The sequence below is a fragment of the Eschscholzia californica genome, unplaced genomic scaffold (genome assembly GCF_041429995.1).
Source record: "Eschscholzia californica isolate CP2 unplaced genomic scaffold, dmEscCali1.0.p SCAF_5, whole genome shotgun sequence".
Lineage (NCBI taxonomy): Eukaryota > Viridiplantae > Streptophyta > Magnoliopsida > Ranunculales > Papaveraceae > Eschscholzia > Eschscholzia californica.
This window is the reverse complement of record NW_028238472.1, coordinates 45,255,889-45,272,403: the sequence shown is the minus strand read 5'-3', so window position 1 is coordinate 45,272,403 and position 16,515 is coordinate 45,255,889. Positions and strand designations below refer to the sequence as shown.

Here is a 16,515-nt window from a genome sequence, read left to right as displayed (position 1 = left end):
TATAAGCACCATTTTCAACCAAAACAAATTTTGCTTTGAGAAATTATCTTTCTCATTAAATGTCGTCAAAACTTTTTTGTTTTAAAGAAAAACGATCACTCAATTTTTTTTAGTCTTCAGTTCGCTAAGTATTTTGTAATTTGTGATAACTTGTAAGAAGTTTGTAAGAGCTTTGCAACTTTGCAAACACCGCAAGAGGGATATTAGGTTTTTAACCAACTAAAATACAAATTTTGGACTTTTAACTAAACAAAATATAACTCGTCTTTTTAACTTAAAAACGTTTAAAATCGAGTGTTCAACCCAATTTCGAGTTATTCTTTTTCTACACCTAGTTCTACCTCTATGATAGGCATATATTTTAGTTCCCCTGATTTATGAGAATAAATTTGGCGAATTGATAGAGAGGAAAATTATAAGGCCCAAAATTCGAGTCAAAATATCAAATGAAGGCCAACCCGGAATAATAATGCAAAAAAAACCCAAAATTTGAAATTACAAAACATTTATGAAAATTTCTGAACAAAACACAGCATGCTCTCAACAATTTTGTATTTACTCTCAACAATTTTGTAAATGTATGAACAAATTTGTTTTTGTTCACACATAATTAAGAACATAATTATATATGTTGTCACAGTTTCAAAAGTGTTGTAACAGTTTTAAAAGTGTTGCCAACAGTTTAAAAATTGAGTTTTTTTTACATTATTATTCCCGAGTGGATTTTTTTCGTATTTGGGCCCAAATCTTGAGCTTTTTTTACATAGTTTCGTTAATTGAAGAGTGCAGATTAATCACAAATGACGAGTGCAGATTAATCACAAATGACAATGGAGTTCTAGGTTAATTAATTTCATATACCCAAGGTTCGCCAGTTAAAACCACCAAAGATTTGATTCTAACAGTTTGCCAGGAACCATATATGATAATGAATATACACCCTTACTTTGTAACTCAAACTATATAGAGCTAAATTAAACAAGATATGTGCATACTTTTATTGATGGACACAAAAACAATTGTGATCCATCTCCTTTATATATAAGCACGTTTAAGAGGAACAAATAATGAACTTGCATTCATTTCATGACCACTTCAAAAACCTAATTTACATTAACAATGTATTAGAATTTCTTCTTATTCTCATAGATTTACATTATTATTCGATTCTTCGTTTCGCTTTGTTGAAGTACTCATAGTGAAACGACAAGCTTGGATTGCATCGGTGACAGATAAAAACACCGATTCCTTCCCTATGTAGTCAACGAAATTTGAGCGCATCAACTTTTCCATCACCTCAATTCTAGGGTTTGTAAGTGCAATCTACAAAAAAAAAAAGTTCATATCATTTTAATTTCATGTTCTTAATATGAATTATAAAATCAAAATAAATTGATAGGAAAAACAAAGAAAGAAGAAGAAATAGGTTTACCTTCATTCCTTTTCTTTCAATGGTTTTTTGAATTTCAATCAACATTGCAATTCCACTCATGTCAATAGATGATACTCCTGCAAATATATATTTTTTTAAAGTAAACAACCAAACAAAATATAGAAAGAAAAACCAATAAACCTAACCAACTTCGACGTTCTTGCGTACCTCCCATATCTAGAATAACATGCTCAACTTCGCCAGCCTCGGATTTTTTTATGCCTCTTTCCTCTTCAATCCATCTCGAAATCCTAATAATTTTATTTGACATAATCAAGTTTAGAAATTGATATTAGTTATATTAGAATATGATAACAATATCAAAAACTCCATATTACAAAAACTATAATGGGTTTAAAATGTGTACCTCTCTCGAATATAAGTACAATTGGCAAAGTAAATTGGAGATCCTAATTTTAGAACTAAGACACCAGGAACATTGTTTGCATTAGGATATTGCTCGACGTCTCTATACATTGTCGAATCTGATAGGTTTCCGAGCTTCACAATTGGAGGCCTAGCAACGTATATAAGTGCTCTTATTACGGATATTCCTACCTACAAAAGATACAATTTTAAAACATATTAGTATAGTTAAATTTCATACTTATATTTTCTCCCAATTTGACTTTAAAAAGATGAACCACAATTACGTTAGAGCGAGAAATCATACCGATGTCATTAGGCCAGTCGTCATATTGAAAAAGACGACGCCAACAAAAGCAGCCAAACAAATGAAAAAATCAAATTTATCGACTTTGAAAAGGCGATAAGCTTCTTCGAAATCGATTAGTCCAAGCATAGCAGTAATGATAATTGCAGAAAGAGCAACAAGAGGAGTGTAGCTGAATAGGGGAGCCAGAAATAGAAGAGTTAACATCATGCACAATGCCATTACTACATTTGACATTGGAGTCTTGCACCCAGCACTACAATTTACTGCAGTTTTTGAAAATGGACCTGTGACAAAAATAATAAAACAATTAAACATTTACATTTCAAACTGAGTTTTTTGGGGGCCTTTAAAGGTGCTCCATCTTTTCGCTCTTGGCCCGCCCCTTTCTTGGCACTCCTTGTGCGCCTCGAACTGCGCCCACGGAAGTCTGAGGGCATTTGGGCTGGCCTAAGTCTGTGTTGTTCAAGTCCAACACGGATTAGGCCCAGTCCGAGTCCTCAGACCTTCCTAGTCTGTGGGACGCGAAGAGAGAAGACGGGCCTATAGACGCTCCTTTTTTTCGTATTAATTGTCTCTCTAGTCTCTACTTGTCAAATCATGTCATGTCTAATCAACATATTGGGCTAATGGGCCTCAGCTGAGTCATACAAGAAATATTTTCAAAAAGAACCGAAACAGAGTTACGAGTAGCTATCATGTTAATTTATTTTCATGTTTCATACTTTCATCAACTATTAGATTGAGATGATCAAAATCGTAAAGAATGTAACATTTTCCACTATGTTCTATGAAACAAGGTAACTATCATTTACCTGTAGTTAAGTAGCATGAAGTAAAAGAACCAACAATATTCATCATTCCAAAAGCTATCATCTCTTTGTTCCCATCTGTTTGATCATTTCTCAAAGTAGCAAAGCTCCTCCCTATTGCTATTCCTTCCTACACAATTAGTAGTATAATGTGTGAACAATTAATAGTTATTGAATTAATTTTTAATATTATTTTACAATTTTTAAATAATTTAAAAACTACAAAAAGAAAATATATTTAAGTGAGTGATACTAATTAATCTAAGTATACAAACTATCTTACAGCGAGAGCAAGAATTCCTGTGATAAGACCGGCTTTAAGGGTGTAAGGTAAATATTTAGCATTGAAGTTTAGGTATTGGATCGATGGAGGATTTAATCCTTTGCTTAGATGACCCACCTGCAAAATAATACAATGTATTTTATTAGAACGAAAACACTAAAAAAAACAAATAAATATAGTAAAAGAACGGATAAATATCAATTGTAAAAATTTTCATGCTTGAACATAATAACATAGATCAATAATATTATGGTGAAAAGCGGCCTACCGACTAAAAGAGTTTATTCTCATAAAGAAGTATGACATTTTTCAAATTTTGATTTTAGCCGACTTTAAATTCGAAAAGAAAAGAAAGTTAGGAAACAATTTTCCGCAGAGAACTTTTGAAATTCATGCCATACAAATATTTTCAAAAGAAAACTTTTGAATTTGATAAGAAAACATTTTTCAAAAGGGAACTTTTACTTGGGGACCCAAAAAAAGTAAAATGATGACCTAATAGATTTGTATTGTGCTACCAAAGTTGACTCAAAAATCAAAATACCAAATTAAGTCCAATTTGTAGACATAAAGTTCTCCTGATTTTCTACCCACTGACCAAACCACTAGCCTAAGAATCACAAATTAAACTCTCATCCCTTCACTTTTCTTCTTTTTCAACCCTTAATTCGATGACGAAAATATACTCAAGTTTAAGCTAATAATGATAACAAATTTTTTTGACGAAGGTAGAATCGTATTGAAAATGATAAGGTTGCAATTAGAAAGGAGAAAACTCGAGAACTGAAAAAGAACGAAATTGTCAAGGTTGCGATAACGATAACATATATTACCAAGTCAACTAGTATGTATTTTAGTTTTCTAAATTCCGAATTTCGTTAGTACAACTTGGGACGAGAAATAATTTGATTGGTGAAATCTGTTGTTGTTAATGGAAAAAAATGAAAGAAGATGAGAAATTTACAATTTGGATTCCATGTTTCTCTGCATGAGCAAAATAAGCAAAGAGACAACCTATCACCACTGTTGCCATTGGTCCTACTGCTGCTACCCAAAACAAATCTGGCTTCTTCTTTTTCTGCAAAAATAAAATTGCTTATCAATCATAAAATAATATATAATAGAGATGAGAATATATATCATTCATATGAAAATAAAGGCCAGCGCTTTGGGGAAAGCTAAATAGTTTTCAGGGTGTGAAATTTTATATATCATTCAACAGATCGGAACTCCGGCGAAGAGAAACCCCTTCGCCGGAGTTTCTAGAGAGAGAGAGAGTGAATTTTTTTTTTTTATGGACCTAATCGGAGAGAGGTGGAGAGAGTGAGGTGGAGAGAGAGTGAGGTGAGATGGAGAGAGAGAGCTGAGGTGGAGAAGTATTTTGCTTTCCCCCTAAATAAAATTGTCAAACAAAATTGACCAATTTTTTACCAAGTCTTCACACCCCGTAAACTATTTAGCTTTTCCGAAAGCGCTGGCCAAAATAAAACTATATGGTTAACCAATTCTTAGGATAGTTTAGTTTATAGGGAAATTTTATGTCTTAAATCTTTTCTCAATCTATTTACTAGTTTCAAATCCAAAGCTCCTAGGATGAATCAAGTGAGTTTCTACATCGATTAGATCAATAGTCTTAACGACGAGACGTTATTCGCGATCATTTTCATTTGTTCTCCGTCTCTGTGTTTCTTGTAAGCCCAAAGCGTTTTTCACTTCTTCAATTTCTCTGTTTCTTTTCCCCTCTACATAGTCTTATCGATGGGACATTTATTCGCGATCGTTCTTGTTTACTCTCTATGCCTTACACGTTTTTCACTTCTTCAATTTTTCTATTTCTTTTTTCTATATCCACTAACATATAAGATGTTTAATGCTAGATAATACTGAAGCTCACTTTGCCCGAATTATAATCACGCAGTTAAATTACGCAAGTTTTTTTCAAAGTTTAGGATGATTCAAAATGTTTGGCTCACGAGATTTGTTTTCTTTAAAACTCACCAAATATTTACCGAATAGTAGGAAACAAAGGAAAATGATCCCAACAACGGCACTCTCCCATCTCCACTGCAAAAATATACAAAATTATTGCACGAATAGAAACTCCAAATTTTTTAACGAAATTAAGTATTGATGTCCCAGTTTGTACCTCATGTCTTTGAGTAAAAACCGCATGCATGACCGATATCACATCAGTATGATGTGTAAAATGTGTCAATCCAAACATCCCCTTCAATTGTTGAAGACAAATTATAATTGCAGTCCCACTGATAAATCCAACTATTGTGGAATGAGATAAGAAATCCACCAAAATCCCTAATCTGAAAAAAGAAAATAAAACCAACCCATAATTATTAATCACTTCTAAAACAAAATCCCCAAATCTCTCATTCTAATTTTTTTTTTTTGTTTACCTGAATATTCCCAATGTAGCTTGAAAAATACCAGTGAAGAATGTGGCAGTGAAGATCAAATGAAGATACAAATTGGGATCATCAGTTGGTGAAACTGCACCTTGAATAATTGAAGATAATAACACTGATGCAGCAGCTACTGTTCCCACTGCTAGATCCTTTGAACTTCCAAATATTGCATAAATTAGTGGTGGAACAAAGCTTGAATCTGCAATTAAAAATATAATTATATTTTTATAAGCATATGATAAATCATAAATTCTTTCAATTTTTAACTAATAATTATAGAATCACTTTTTTTTTTTGCATCAGCTAGTGGGTTAAAGAGCCGGGCCCTTGAACAAAAATACTACAAAAAAGAGATACATCAAATCCTCCGGAGTCTAGAATAAGGACACCATTAACCAGATTCATCATCGATATGTAACCTGTTGCTTGATTTAACTCTGGATAACTACAAAATTCTTGTATTTGTGTTTGATTTGAAGTGAAATAATTTTTGGGATTTGGGTTAATGTTTTCCTTCTCAAGAGAAATTTAATCAAGATTTCTTTTTTCCTTTTCTGCTTAGAATTTTAGATTTACCTCAATATCTAAAATAAAAATAAAATTTAATACCAAAATCAAATCAGATACTCAATTCTAATTAAGCACACCCATTAAACAAAATAGGAAAAATAGCCTAAATCATTTTATATTTATAACCAAAATGAAGAAACTAAATATTCTTAAAGGAGTTAACCCAATTTTTAGAAGGTCTAAATATCAATATACATAATTAAACAAGGATCTGAAAACAAAAACAGGAACACCATGAAAATGATAAATTTGGAAGAAGAAGGAAGAAATTTACGTACAAAGTCCAACAATGGGTGGTACATTAGCAAGTTTTGCATAACTAATTCCCTGAGGAATAGCAAGACTAGCAATGGTGATTCCAGCAAGAAGATCGTAACGAAATAATTTGAAATTATATTTCGGTAACCATTCGAATACTGGTAAGAAATATTCGATCACTTTTTTTGTACGACCAAGACGAGATGTTTCATTCTGGAATTGCTTAAATGGATCATCTGGAAAGAATGTCTCTTTTAAATCTGATTTAATCGAGGTTGAAAAACTTCTAGGGTTTGAGAAGTTAACATGATGAAGTAACTCACCACCATTTGTCATGGGTTCTTTTAGACAAAGAAAATTTTCAGAGAGAAAGAGAGGGATCTTAGAGATATAAAGAGAGAGAGGGAAATTTGAGACAGAGAGAGGGTTGAGAATGAAGTGGAGAAAGTAGTTATTTGGGCAACCGTATAAATAGAGCTGTTTGTGGTAATTAAAGATAAAATTTTCAATTGGATAAGGTTGGGTAAAAGGACAGAGAGATTTTATTTTTCTTCCTCTGTAAAAAAAAGGGATAAGGAACAACAGAGATTTGATTTGGTAAATTATTACACAATCCAATATTAAGTTAATGTTAGTTTAAAATTTTTACATAATGTGGAGTATCATAGTTAATATAGAATTTTCTTAATTATTTTAACCTATTGATCTTCTTCATATTTACTAAAAAGAATTGTTCAAGTATTGAAGAGTATAAATGTAAATTCATTTTTGTTTTCGAATTAAGATTCTCGTAATATTTAGGTACCTGTAAGAAGATAACAGAGAGATTGATTTTAAGGTATTATCTATGGTCAAGTTAAAGAGTGGAACAATGAAAAAAGAAATGAAAATACAAACCTTAAGTCGATGAAATGAAGTGGAATAGTGAAATTGAAAATAAATTATTAGTTGTCGGATCAGTAGGATTTAGGGAAGAAAATGCTAAGTGTAAAAAGAATTTTTGACAAGATTCTTGATACATTGAGTCACACAAGTAAAAGAACGGTCCAAACCAAAGTCAAACTTTGGAGAACTTTGAAAAACATTTGTCTTTTAGTGAAAATAATTCGTCATGTAAAAGGGATTTTAGGAACGGCTCTGCATAACCGTTTCTAGAGAGAGAAAGAGAGATCGGAGTTTAGTTCTCCGCCGAAGGGTCTCCCTTTGCCGGATTTTCCTCTTTTATACTTCCCTCTTTTCTGTTTTCTATTATTTTCTCTCCCTATCAACTTGTGGATTCTGGGTTCTTGCTGACACGACGATTGGATAGTATCTGTAGAGGTATTTATCTTCGTCGAAAGTGAATCAAGAAGATCGGCTTTAGGGTTTTCTCTTGGTTTTCAATCCTCTTGTGACACAATGGTGAATAGGGGATCATCTCGTCTGTTTTGAGAAATGGGCATTTCAATTGTTATTTCAATGGTGATTAGAGAAGGTTAATCCCATTTCTCGAAGTTCTTCTCTTCCTTCATGACTATTTCAATGGTAATAAATGAATGTTAGAATGTAGAGAAAACAAAAAATTCAAACTTATGGGATGGAATTCATGAGAAGGACATTGAACATTAGTTCATGACTTAAATCAGAGATTGAGAGAGAGAGAGAGAGAGAGTTCAAAGGGAGACGAGAGATTGAGAGAAGATAAATAATCTGGTGATGGCGGCGGTTTCCCGGTGACGATAATCTGGTGATGGCGACGGTTTTTCGGTGGCGGTTTTCAGTGACGGCCGCGATTTCCGGTGACAGCGGCGTTGGTTCTTCCAGTTATTTTGTCGTCCTTTGAGTTTATTTCTATTAATAGTATAATAATTTCGTTATTGTCAGACCTTTAGGGTCTCCTTTCACGGATCTTTAGGATCCTTTTGTCAGACCTTTAGGGTCTCTTTTCTCGGATCTTTAGGATCCTTTGTGTCTGTGTCTAGTCTAATTTCTTTCCATTCATGAGGCACTTTGCATTTAAAGGTATGTAACTCTCATGAAGTCTTCAGAGGAGAGAAATGACTATTATCATCCTTGTATCATTGTGATTTTATCACTTATTAATGGATATGTTTCCCTTGGATTCAAAAAAAAAAAAACTCGCCATGTCAAGGATTTTGTCATTGTAGCACTACCGGGTAGGGAATAGGGGTCCGTGTGCGATTAGTCCAAAATAAAAAAATATAATAGATCTAAGGTCCAAACTTAATAGTATAAAATAGTAAAAAGTCTATTTTATTTTGAATATTTGTTATTGTCTCGTACAAATACTCAAATGTATAGCTTATGTGTTGGTTGTTTAGTGAATGTGTGGATACATATAAAAACTAGGGTATATCCCGTGCCTTAGGTCACGGACAGTTGTATCAATCAAATGTGACGAAATTTTATTGTTATATTCTGGATACCCTCATTTTTTTGTATTATTTTTTGGCCAGCGCTTTGGGGAAAGCTAAATAGTTTCCGGGGTGTGAAGACTTGGTCAAAAATTGGTCAATTTTGTTTGACAATTTTATTTTGGGGGAAAGCAAAATACTTCTCCACCTCAGCTCTCTCTCTCCACCTCACCTCACTCTCTCTCCACCTCACCTCTATCTTCTCCGATTAGGTCGCCGCCCGGAAATTTTCCGGCCGGCGACCACTAAAAAAAAAAAAATATTTTTTTTTCACTCTCTCTCTCTCTTTAGAAACTCCGGCGAAGGGGTTTCCCTTCGCCGGAAGTTTCTAGAGAGAGAGTGAATTTTTTTTTTCTTCCTTCATGGTCGCCGGCCGAAAAATTTCCGGCCGGCGACCAAATCGGGGAAGACAAAGAGGTGAGGTGGAGAGAGGGTGAGGTGAGGTGGAGATAGAGTGAGGTGAGGTGGAGAGAGAGTGAGGTGAGGTGAGGTGAGGTGAAGATAGATTGAGGTGAGGTGGAGTGTTTTTTTTTATTTTCCCTCAAAATTTATTTCCCCGGAAAATCTCTAAAATTATACATATTCCCTTTAAAATTTCACACCCCGGAAACTATTTAGCTTTCCCCAAAGCGCTGGCCTATTTTTTTTATTTCTTTTTTCTTAAATTAGTTATTATTTTTATTGAGAGAGAGATTTTAATTTCTTTTTTTAACTCTTGAATTTATTTTGTTTTTTTTTTCTTAAATTAGTTATTTTATTTCTAAGAAGGATACGGTTGTTATTTTTAAATATGTAACTTTATCTCTACGAAGGACTATATTTTAAATTTTGAGAATGGCTTCTAGACAATATCCTTTATTAAAAGGGAATATCCTTTATTAAAAGGGAAATTTGGCCAAAACTCCCTAAAAACTTTGGCCTTTGGTTAAAAAGGATTGGACAATTTTTTATGGGCTTCAGCTCCCTGTGGCATTTTTGTAAATTATCTAATATAGGGAAAAGACAAAACTGACCTTATTGCAAACTAGTTTGCAAACCAGTTTGCAAACCAATTTGCAAAGCAGTGCAAACTAGTTTGCAAGGCAAACCAGATTGCAAACTAGTGCAAACCAGTTTGCAAATCAGTTTGCAAAGCTTTGCAAGGCAAACCAGATTGCAAACCAGTTTGCAAATCAGTTTGCAAATCAGTTTGCAAAGCTCTGCAAGGCAAACCAGATTGCAAACCAATTTGCAAAGTAGTGCAAACCAGTTTGCAAATCAGTTTGCAAACTAGTTTGCAAAGCTTCGCAAAATCAAACCCTAACAAAATAAGTAACTAAGAAGTAAGATTATATAAAATGTGAGGGTTTTTGGAAAATCTGAGGGTGTTTCTAAAATTTTCCTTTATACAAAGGTCAATTCAGGTATACAAAATTAAGGGATTTTTAGAATTGTCCTTCAAGCCTATTTCCAAACTTTTCATGGTGCCTAGAAGGAAAAAAAGATAACTTGTCTTTTTGACAAAAAAAAACAAAAAATTGGGTCTCCAGCCCAATTTCCTGTTATTAAAAAGGGTGTTTGTCCCAGTCAGCGTTTTCCCTTCTGTTTTATTACATAAATATTTTTGTTTTGCACGCAACAGAAACTAAATTGCGTGAAGTTTAACAGTAAAACAATTAAGGTTTAAAACGTTTTGTATAAGGCAATACGATAACGATGTCATGCAAAAATGATTTATTTGGTAAATCCTAAAAAATGGTTTATAAAAAAATGATTTGTTTGGTGCATTTCAAAATTTGTATTTTTTTTTTGACTTTTGACCTATTTTGTGTTAACAGTGGACTTATCTTGTTATTAAAGTCTATACTTTGGACCTCCCACCAAAAATCATTAGGAAATATGTGACTAACTAACATCGTCCTTATGGGCAACAACTTATAATTCAGTTGGTAAGACATGTACATGAAACCGTCGAAGTCACAGGTTTGATTCTCGGCGGAGGTGGAATCTATGGTTTATTGAGCTTGGATTATTGAAGGTAAAAATAAAGTAGTTTTTAACGGGCTCTAGTTTAGATAGGCCCGTTAGTTTAGAATGTTTAAATTCAGGTTTTTTGTTGCACCATAAAATCATGCTATATAATCAACCTTCCAAACAAAAAAACAACATCCTTACCACGACATCTAATGGCTCCGCGACGGCTTCTAATGGTGTTAAAACGAGATCAACGATCTTTGATTTCCTGGTAAACTCTTTCTCTGATTCTCTCTATTGATGGACTTTCTCGCTCTCTAAATGGTCGGTTGATTCTTGGGTTAGAAGCAGGTCTACTTTTAGTCTTTTCTATCATGTTCATTTTCAAAATGTCCCTATTTTCACTTTGTTAGATATCTTCCTTCCATGTTGTCCCTCTCTCACATAATAGCTCTTCTTTTTACTCATAAATGCAAGTTTTTCGTGACTAGTTAAAGGGCCAAAGAGTCTACTAGTTCTAAAGAAAGAGGCATTCTGAAAATTCACATATAATAACACAGTTTGAAATCCGATTGATTTTCATCCTACTAATAAATTGTGACACTTTTTCCTCATAAACTCTTAAACAAAACAAGCTTTCCAGATTTGCCATCTGATGCGGGGGAGGCATCTGAATGATTCAGGTGGCAAGAAACCCTTAATTATTGGCGTCTCCGGTGGAATAGCTTCTGTTCGAGAGAGAGAGAGAGACAAGCAATTTCCTTCACAAATTTTGATCTTTTAAAACATATTTATTAATTAAGTAATTTGTACGGATTGTCAATTTTCAAATCAAAATGTCTTGGAAATTATTAAAAACCTACTCATTTCAGTACTTTTAGTTGTTAATTTGAATCTTTCATGTTGTTTCTCAAATGTTCTTTTTGTTTCTAATAAATAATTTTAGGACAACTCTGATTTCATCTTTAAATTCCATGTTTTTGACTTATGGGTATCACATTGCAAATGCCACCCTATACCAAGGGGGAGTGCATAATGCATTTGACCTAATCATTGGGCACCCATCTCTTGACACACAACTACATTTTCTTTTTGAAGTGTAATATATGTTATCTTTTCTTGAACTCGCCACCTATAAGACAGGAAACCAACTTGGTAGCTACTGAAGTCCATGATTGTTGACAAAATCCAAAAGTATGCTTTCTCACAAAAATCCCAAATTATTTCGAGTTGATTTTGATTTTTTTTAGAAATTTTGACTACACTGGAACTCTCGTCTCCTTATGTATCATGCATCTCTTGACAAAAGTCTCATTCCGCTTCTTACCTTCAAAGATCACCATCTGATACATCTCACTTATAAATCTATAACAAGGATTAGCAACATAACCTAACGTTTTCTATAAGAGCAAGAGAAAGAAAAGAAGTTGAATGTGTCATTAACGTTCTACCGAAATGGTGGTTGCCATTTTTGATTTGTGAAACATATTTGTGATTATTCACAAAAATGGGTATCTGTTCATCTCCTTCTCCTCCTCCTCCCTCAAACAAAACCTAACAATTAGTTTCAAATCAATGTCTAAAAGAAGTTCTAATAAGTTAGTATACAATATTGTGAGAATATTCACTTGAAGGAGTTAGGTATATATGTATGGAATTTGTAACTAATCCCCCCTCAAGTGAATTTGTACGTCATCTAGTTTTTCCCCAAAACTTAAACTTTTTCAGATCACACCAAACAATAGGGGCCACATTGCCTTAGTAATTAAACTTCTAAGAAAGAGTTGCTACATAGCAAGTTAAGATAATGTCACATCAAATTTTTATGTAATAGTGAATAATACTCGTCCACTATCTTATTGTGCAGTGGTTGAACACTTCTTTTTAAATTTATAAAGTCGTGAGATAGAGTCTTAGTATCATCAAGATTAATGAGAGTAAAGAATTTCCCTTATCTTTTAGGATATTTCTGGTAATAAGATTAATATTCACAAAGTATCGCTTTTGGGGTAATATGTATCATCACATGTTCGGGGACAAATAAGTATTGTATCTCGACTTCTAAGAAAAATACAACCTAACTCGTTCGTAGCTGTAAATAACATAATACTAACACTTATCTGATTATTGATGATTATTTGTTGTAAATTTAAGGGCATTTTGGAAAGTCCAACCACTTGTTAGAAAAATGTTGGGTACTACATTTGGAAAAGATTTTTCATTATCTTTCTAATAAGATCCACTTTTAATTTTTTTTTTTAAATAAATATCCAGAAAAAACGACGTTTTATCAATTTTTTTGCAAACTAAGTTTACAAATTTCTTAAACTATGTCCGCCAATTTGCAGATCTTGCAAACGTGCTTCGTAGAATGCAAACTCAGGTTGCGCAATGCAAGTTAACTTAGTTCACAGATCATGCAAACTTTGTTTGCACCATGCCAATCTGCTTTCTAGATCTTGTAAGCTTTGTTAGGACAATGGAACTTCAATTTGCAGATTTAACAAACCCCATTTGAAGATTTCGCAAACTCCATTTGCAAATATGGAACAAAAAGGCCTGAAAGTTTATTCTTCATGAAATCTGACAGAACTTCTTCTAGAAGAGGTTAATGGACAATGAAAACAAATCAGTCTCATCCATAATCGAACATACCAACTCTTCATCCATAATCAAACATACCAACTCCTGATTCATAATCGAACCAAAAAACAATAATGAAACAAACCAAAGTCTAGATTTCTCACAATTTAATACCCTTTCATCCATAACCAAAACCTAATTAGATCTACACTCTTCAATGCAATAAACAACTTAGAGAGAGGAGAATAAGATTGATGAAGCTTCATCTTCCTATATTTTGATGAAGCTTTGTTTTCCTCTTCGTCTAAAAGTTTGTCTTTGCCTGCATTTCAAAAGCGTATTTATTCTTCTTCTTGTTCTTCTTTTCAAAACAAATTATATCTACAAACTTGATTTCGGGAAGATGAGAAGTCAATGAAGAAGAAGATAGATCAACAGAGTTAATAGAGAAGAAGGAGAGAGTCATGCTTAGTGATGGTGGTGATAGGATATGACGAGTCGACGAGTCGGTGATGAAAAAAATGATAAGCCGGGAGAGACTCGCTGAGTTTAGAGAGGGAAAAAAATTAAGAAAGAACTTTTTTTTATCACGGAAGTGACGACGAGGAAGAAATACAAATTAACCGAATGAACTATTAGAGATATAATATTTTGAACTCGAGTTACAATTACAAGCAATATTATAGCAAATCTATTATATTAAAACAGCTCAGTCGGTTACTCAGGGGATAAGTCTGTCCGTCCATTTTTATTGGGATTTTCATAAAGATCACATCTGACGGCTGTTATGAAATTCCTTTTCGTGTAAATCCAGTCAAAATAGAAGTGTATTAGTGTCAAGAATGAAATATTTTTGAATAGTTGGTTACAACCTCCCTAGAATAACTACACCCACAAATCTCTCTCTACTCTTCTCTCCCACGATTGCACACACTTCCCCTTAATATCAATTCGGTTAGACTTTAAATTCTGTTCAAATTTCCCACTCCTATATTCTCCCTCATAAGCATGCGGTTGTATCTCTCCCCCTTCCTCTCCTCTGTTTTGGATTTAAGAATTAAAATTGAAGTTAATGAAATTGACTGTAATTAATTTTGGATTGTTTTTAATTTGCAGGGGATAATTTTGAAGATGTTAGAGGTAAGTTATTCGTTTTAAATTGTAGTTTAATTTTATTTTTCTTCTCCAAAAAGGCGTTAGCCAAGAGGGATTTGTCGCGTCCGTAGGACGCGGCGGAAACCTAGTTTTAGTTAATTTAAATCATCATGGGTTGTTTTGTTGATTAAGCATAAACTTTTTGTCTCATACAGCTATTTTGTACATAAAATATTGCACAAAGAATTATCTTTTGCCATAATAAAGGTAAACCATAAGCAGAATAAGTCTAAATCCTGGCAGGTAATGTTATTTGGTCTTGGTTTATTTGTTCTCCAACACTTCAATTTTGGCCACTTTTTGGGTAAACAAAGAAGTTTTTTGGGATACAAAATTTTGAGCCTAATAAAATTTTGTTTCCCCAAGTCCTATCACCTTTTTTTATTCAGTGCGGCGTGAGTCGCCGACATACTACCACCGCTGACATACTACCATCGTCGATAGCCTACCATCGCCGATAGGCTACCATTCCCTCTCTCTTTCTCTCTCTCATTGTTCCAGTGAGGGGTAAGACTCTTCCCAGGAACTCGTAAACTGGTTTAGATTTCTAACCAGAACAAAATAAGGTTTGAGGGACCTAGTTTTGGATAAACACTCAAACCAGAAAACACCCTGGTTTAGGGGGTTTTCCAAACCAAATTGATGTTCCACGCGAAGGAGACCCACTCGTCTTCTCTGGAGAAAAGAGAGAGGAGTAAAGGGGGAGGAGTACAGAAAGAAAGATAGGTAGAGCCGTAGAGAAAGAGAAGATAGACAAATAGTAATGGGGTGGGGGGGGGGGGGGGGGGGGGGAAGATGATATGATTTTTTTGTTAGGTTAATCCCACATTGGTTGTGGAAGGGACAGGGGGTGCGTTAATATGCGTCGGAGAAGCCTTGCCTCTTGAGCGAGCTTTTGGGGTAAGAGAGGCCCATGACCACCAAACATTTTTTTGAAGGGTCCCCGGCCTGCTCTGGAGAACAAAAGTAGCAGCGGGTTATCCATCTCAAAATTCTAAAAACCCCCGAATTTTTTTGTTTCCCTAAAGTACTGATCCAATTGTTTTGAAGTACCGTGTGTAATTTGGATATAGTCTTTTTATATTAGAAAAATTGTTTTAGTAGCCTCATGGATGAATTTAAAGTAAATGTTCTCCAATTATACATATATTTTTGGCCATGTTTGTCACTTCTATAGTTCCATGGCAATATCAATGTCGGTCATAATAACTTTTGTAGACCCCATAAAGTTGGCATTACTTTTCAATTTTTTTTTGGGTGAACTGCTTTTCAAGTGAAGTTCAAACTATTCATTTTAATGTCTTATATCTTATTTCTTGTTGGATGCAACTTAGTGTGATTCTGTATCTTAATGTATTCTTTTTGGAAATTGACTACGATATACGATAGTCATTACAATGGTGTTGATAATTCTTTCATCTTCGTCCTATCTCTTCTTTTTCGTCCTCCTCATACTAATCCAAATCTATTCTATTTCAATAACAAGTATCAAAGACGTGATACACGCGATACTATCAAATTTGACAAGAATATGTCTAAACTCCAACTAAACCATGACCTAAACGCCATGGTCTAAAGCCAAACTATATGTATCTTAAGCAAATGATGCACCTCAACAAAATAAAAAATATTTAACTATAACATAAATTGATGCCTTTCCACTTATGGGTAATTTTATAGCAGCCCTTCAAAAGTGGTATTGATGTGTCTTTACCTCATACTTTTCCTCCATCATGTGCCTTGAAGAGAGCGCAATAATTTTAGAAGAGGGCCTTTAAAATTACCTTCCACTAATTTTAACATTCTCTCTCAATAGTGAATTGATATATTTCTTAGTTTAATATTGATTTGTTTTTTCTTTTTTTTTTTGATTTGTTGCACAAGGTGTTTTTTTTCGTGAATCATAATGAGGTTGAAATTACAACTTAAATAATGGAAAATAAAACAAAATAGAGGAATGTT

General features: G+C 33.7%; 1 protein-coding gene across 1 annotated transcript; it reads right to left on the bottom strand.

Annotated features, from left to right (window-relative positions):
- Positions 1-992: 992 nt before the first annotated feature.
- On the bottom strand, positions 993-6,877 carry SULTR3;5 (sulfate transporter 3;5). Its single transcript, XM_086642583.1, has 12 exons — positions 6,469-6,877; positions 5,612-5,819; positions 5,347-5,518; positions 5,199-5,264; positions 4,165-4,278; positions 3,201-3,317; positions 2,921-3,047; positions 2,106-2,392; positions 1,800-1,990; positions 1,601-1,683; positions 1,433-1,509; positions 993-1,323 (listed from the first exon to the last, which is right to left on the bottom strand). The coding sequence occupies exons 1-12, from the start codon at positions 6,782-6,784 to the stop codon at positions 1,144-1,146; spliced, it is 1,938 nt and encodes a 645-aa protein (XP_086498709.1). The 5' UTR covers positions 6,785-6,877; the 3' UTR covers positions 993-1,143.
- Positions 6,878-16,515: the final 9,638 nt, after the last annotated feature.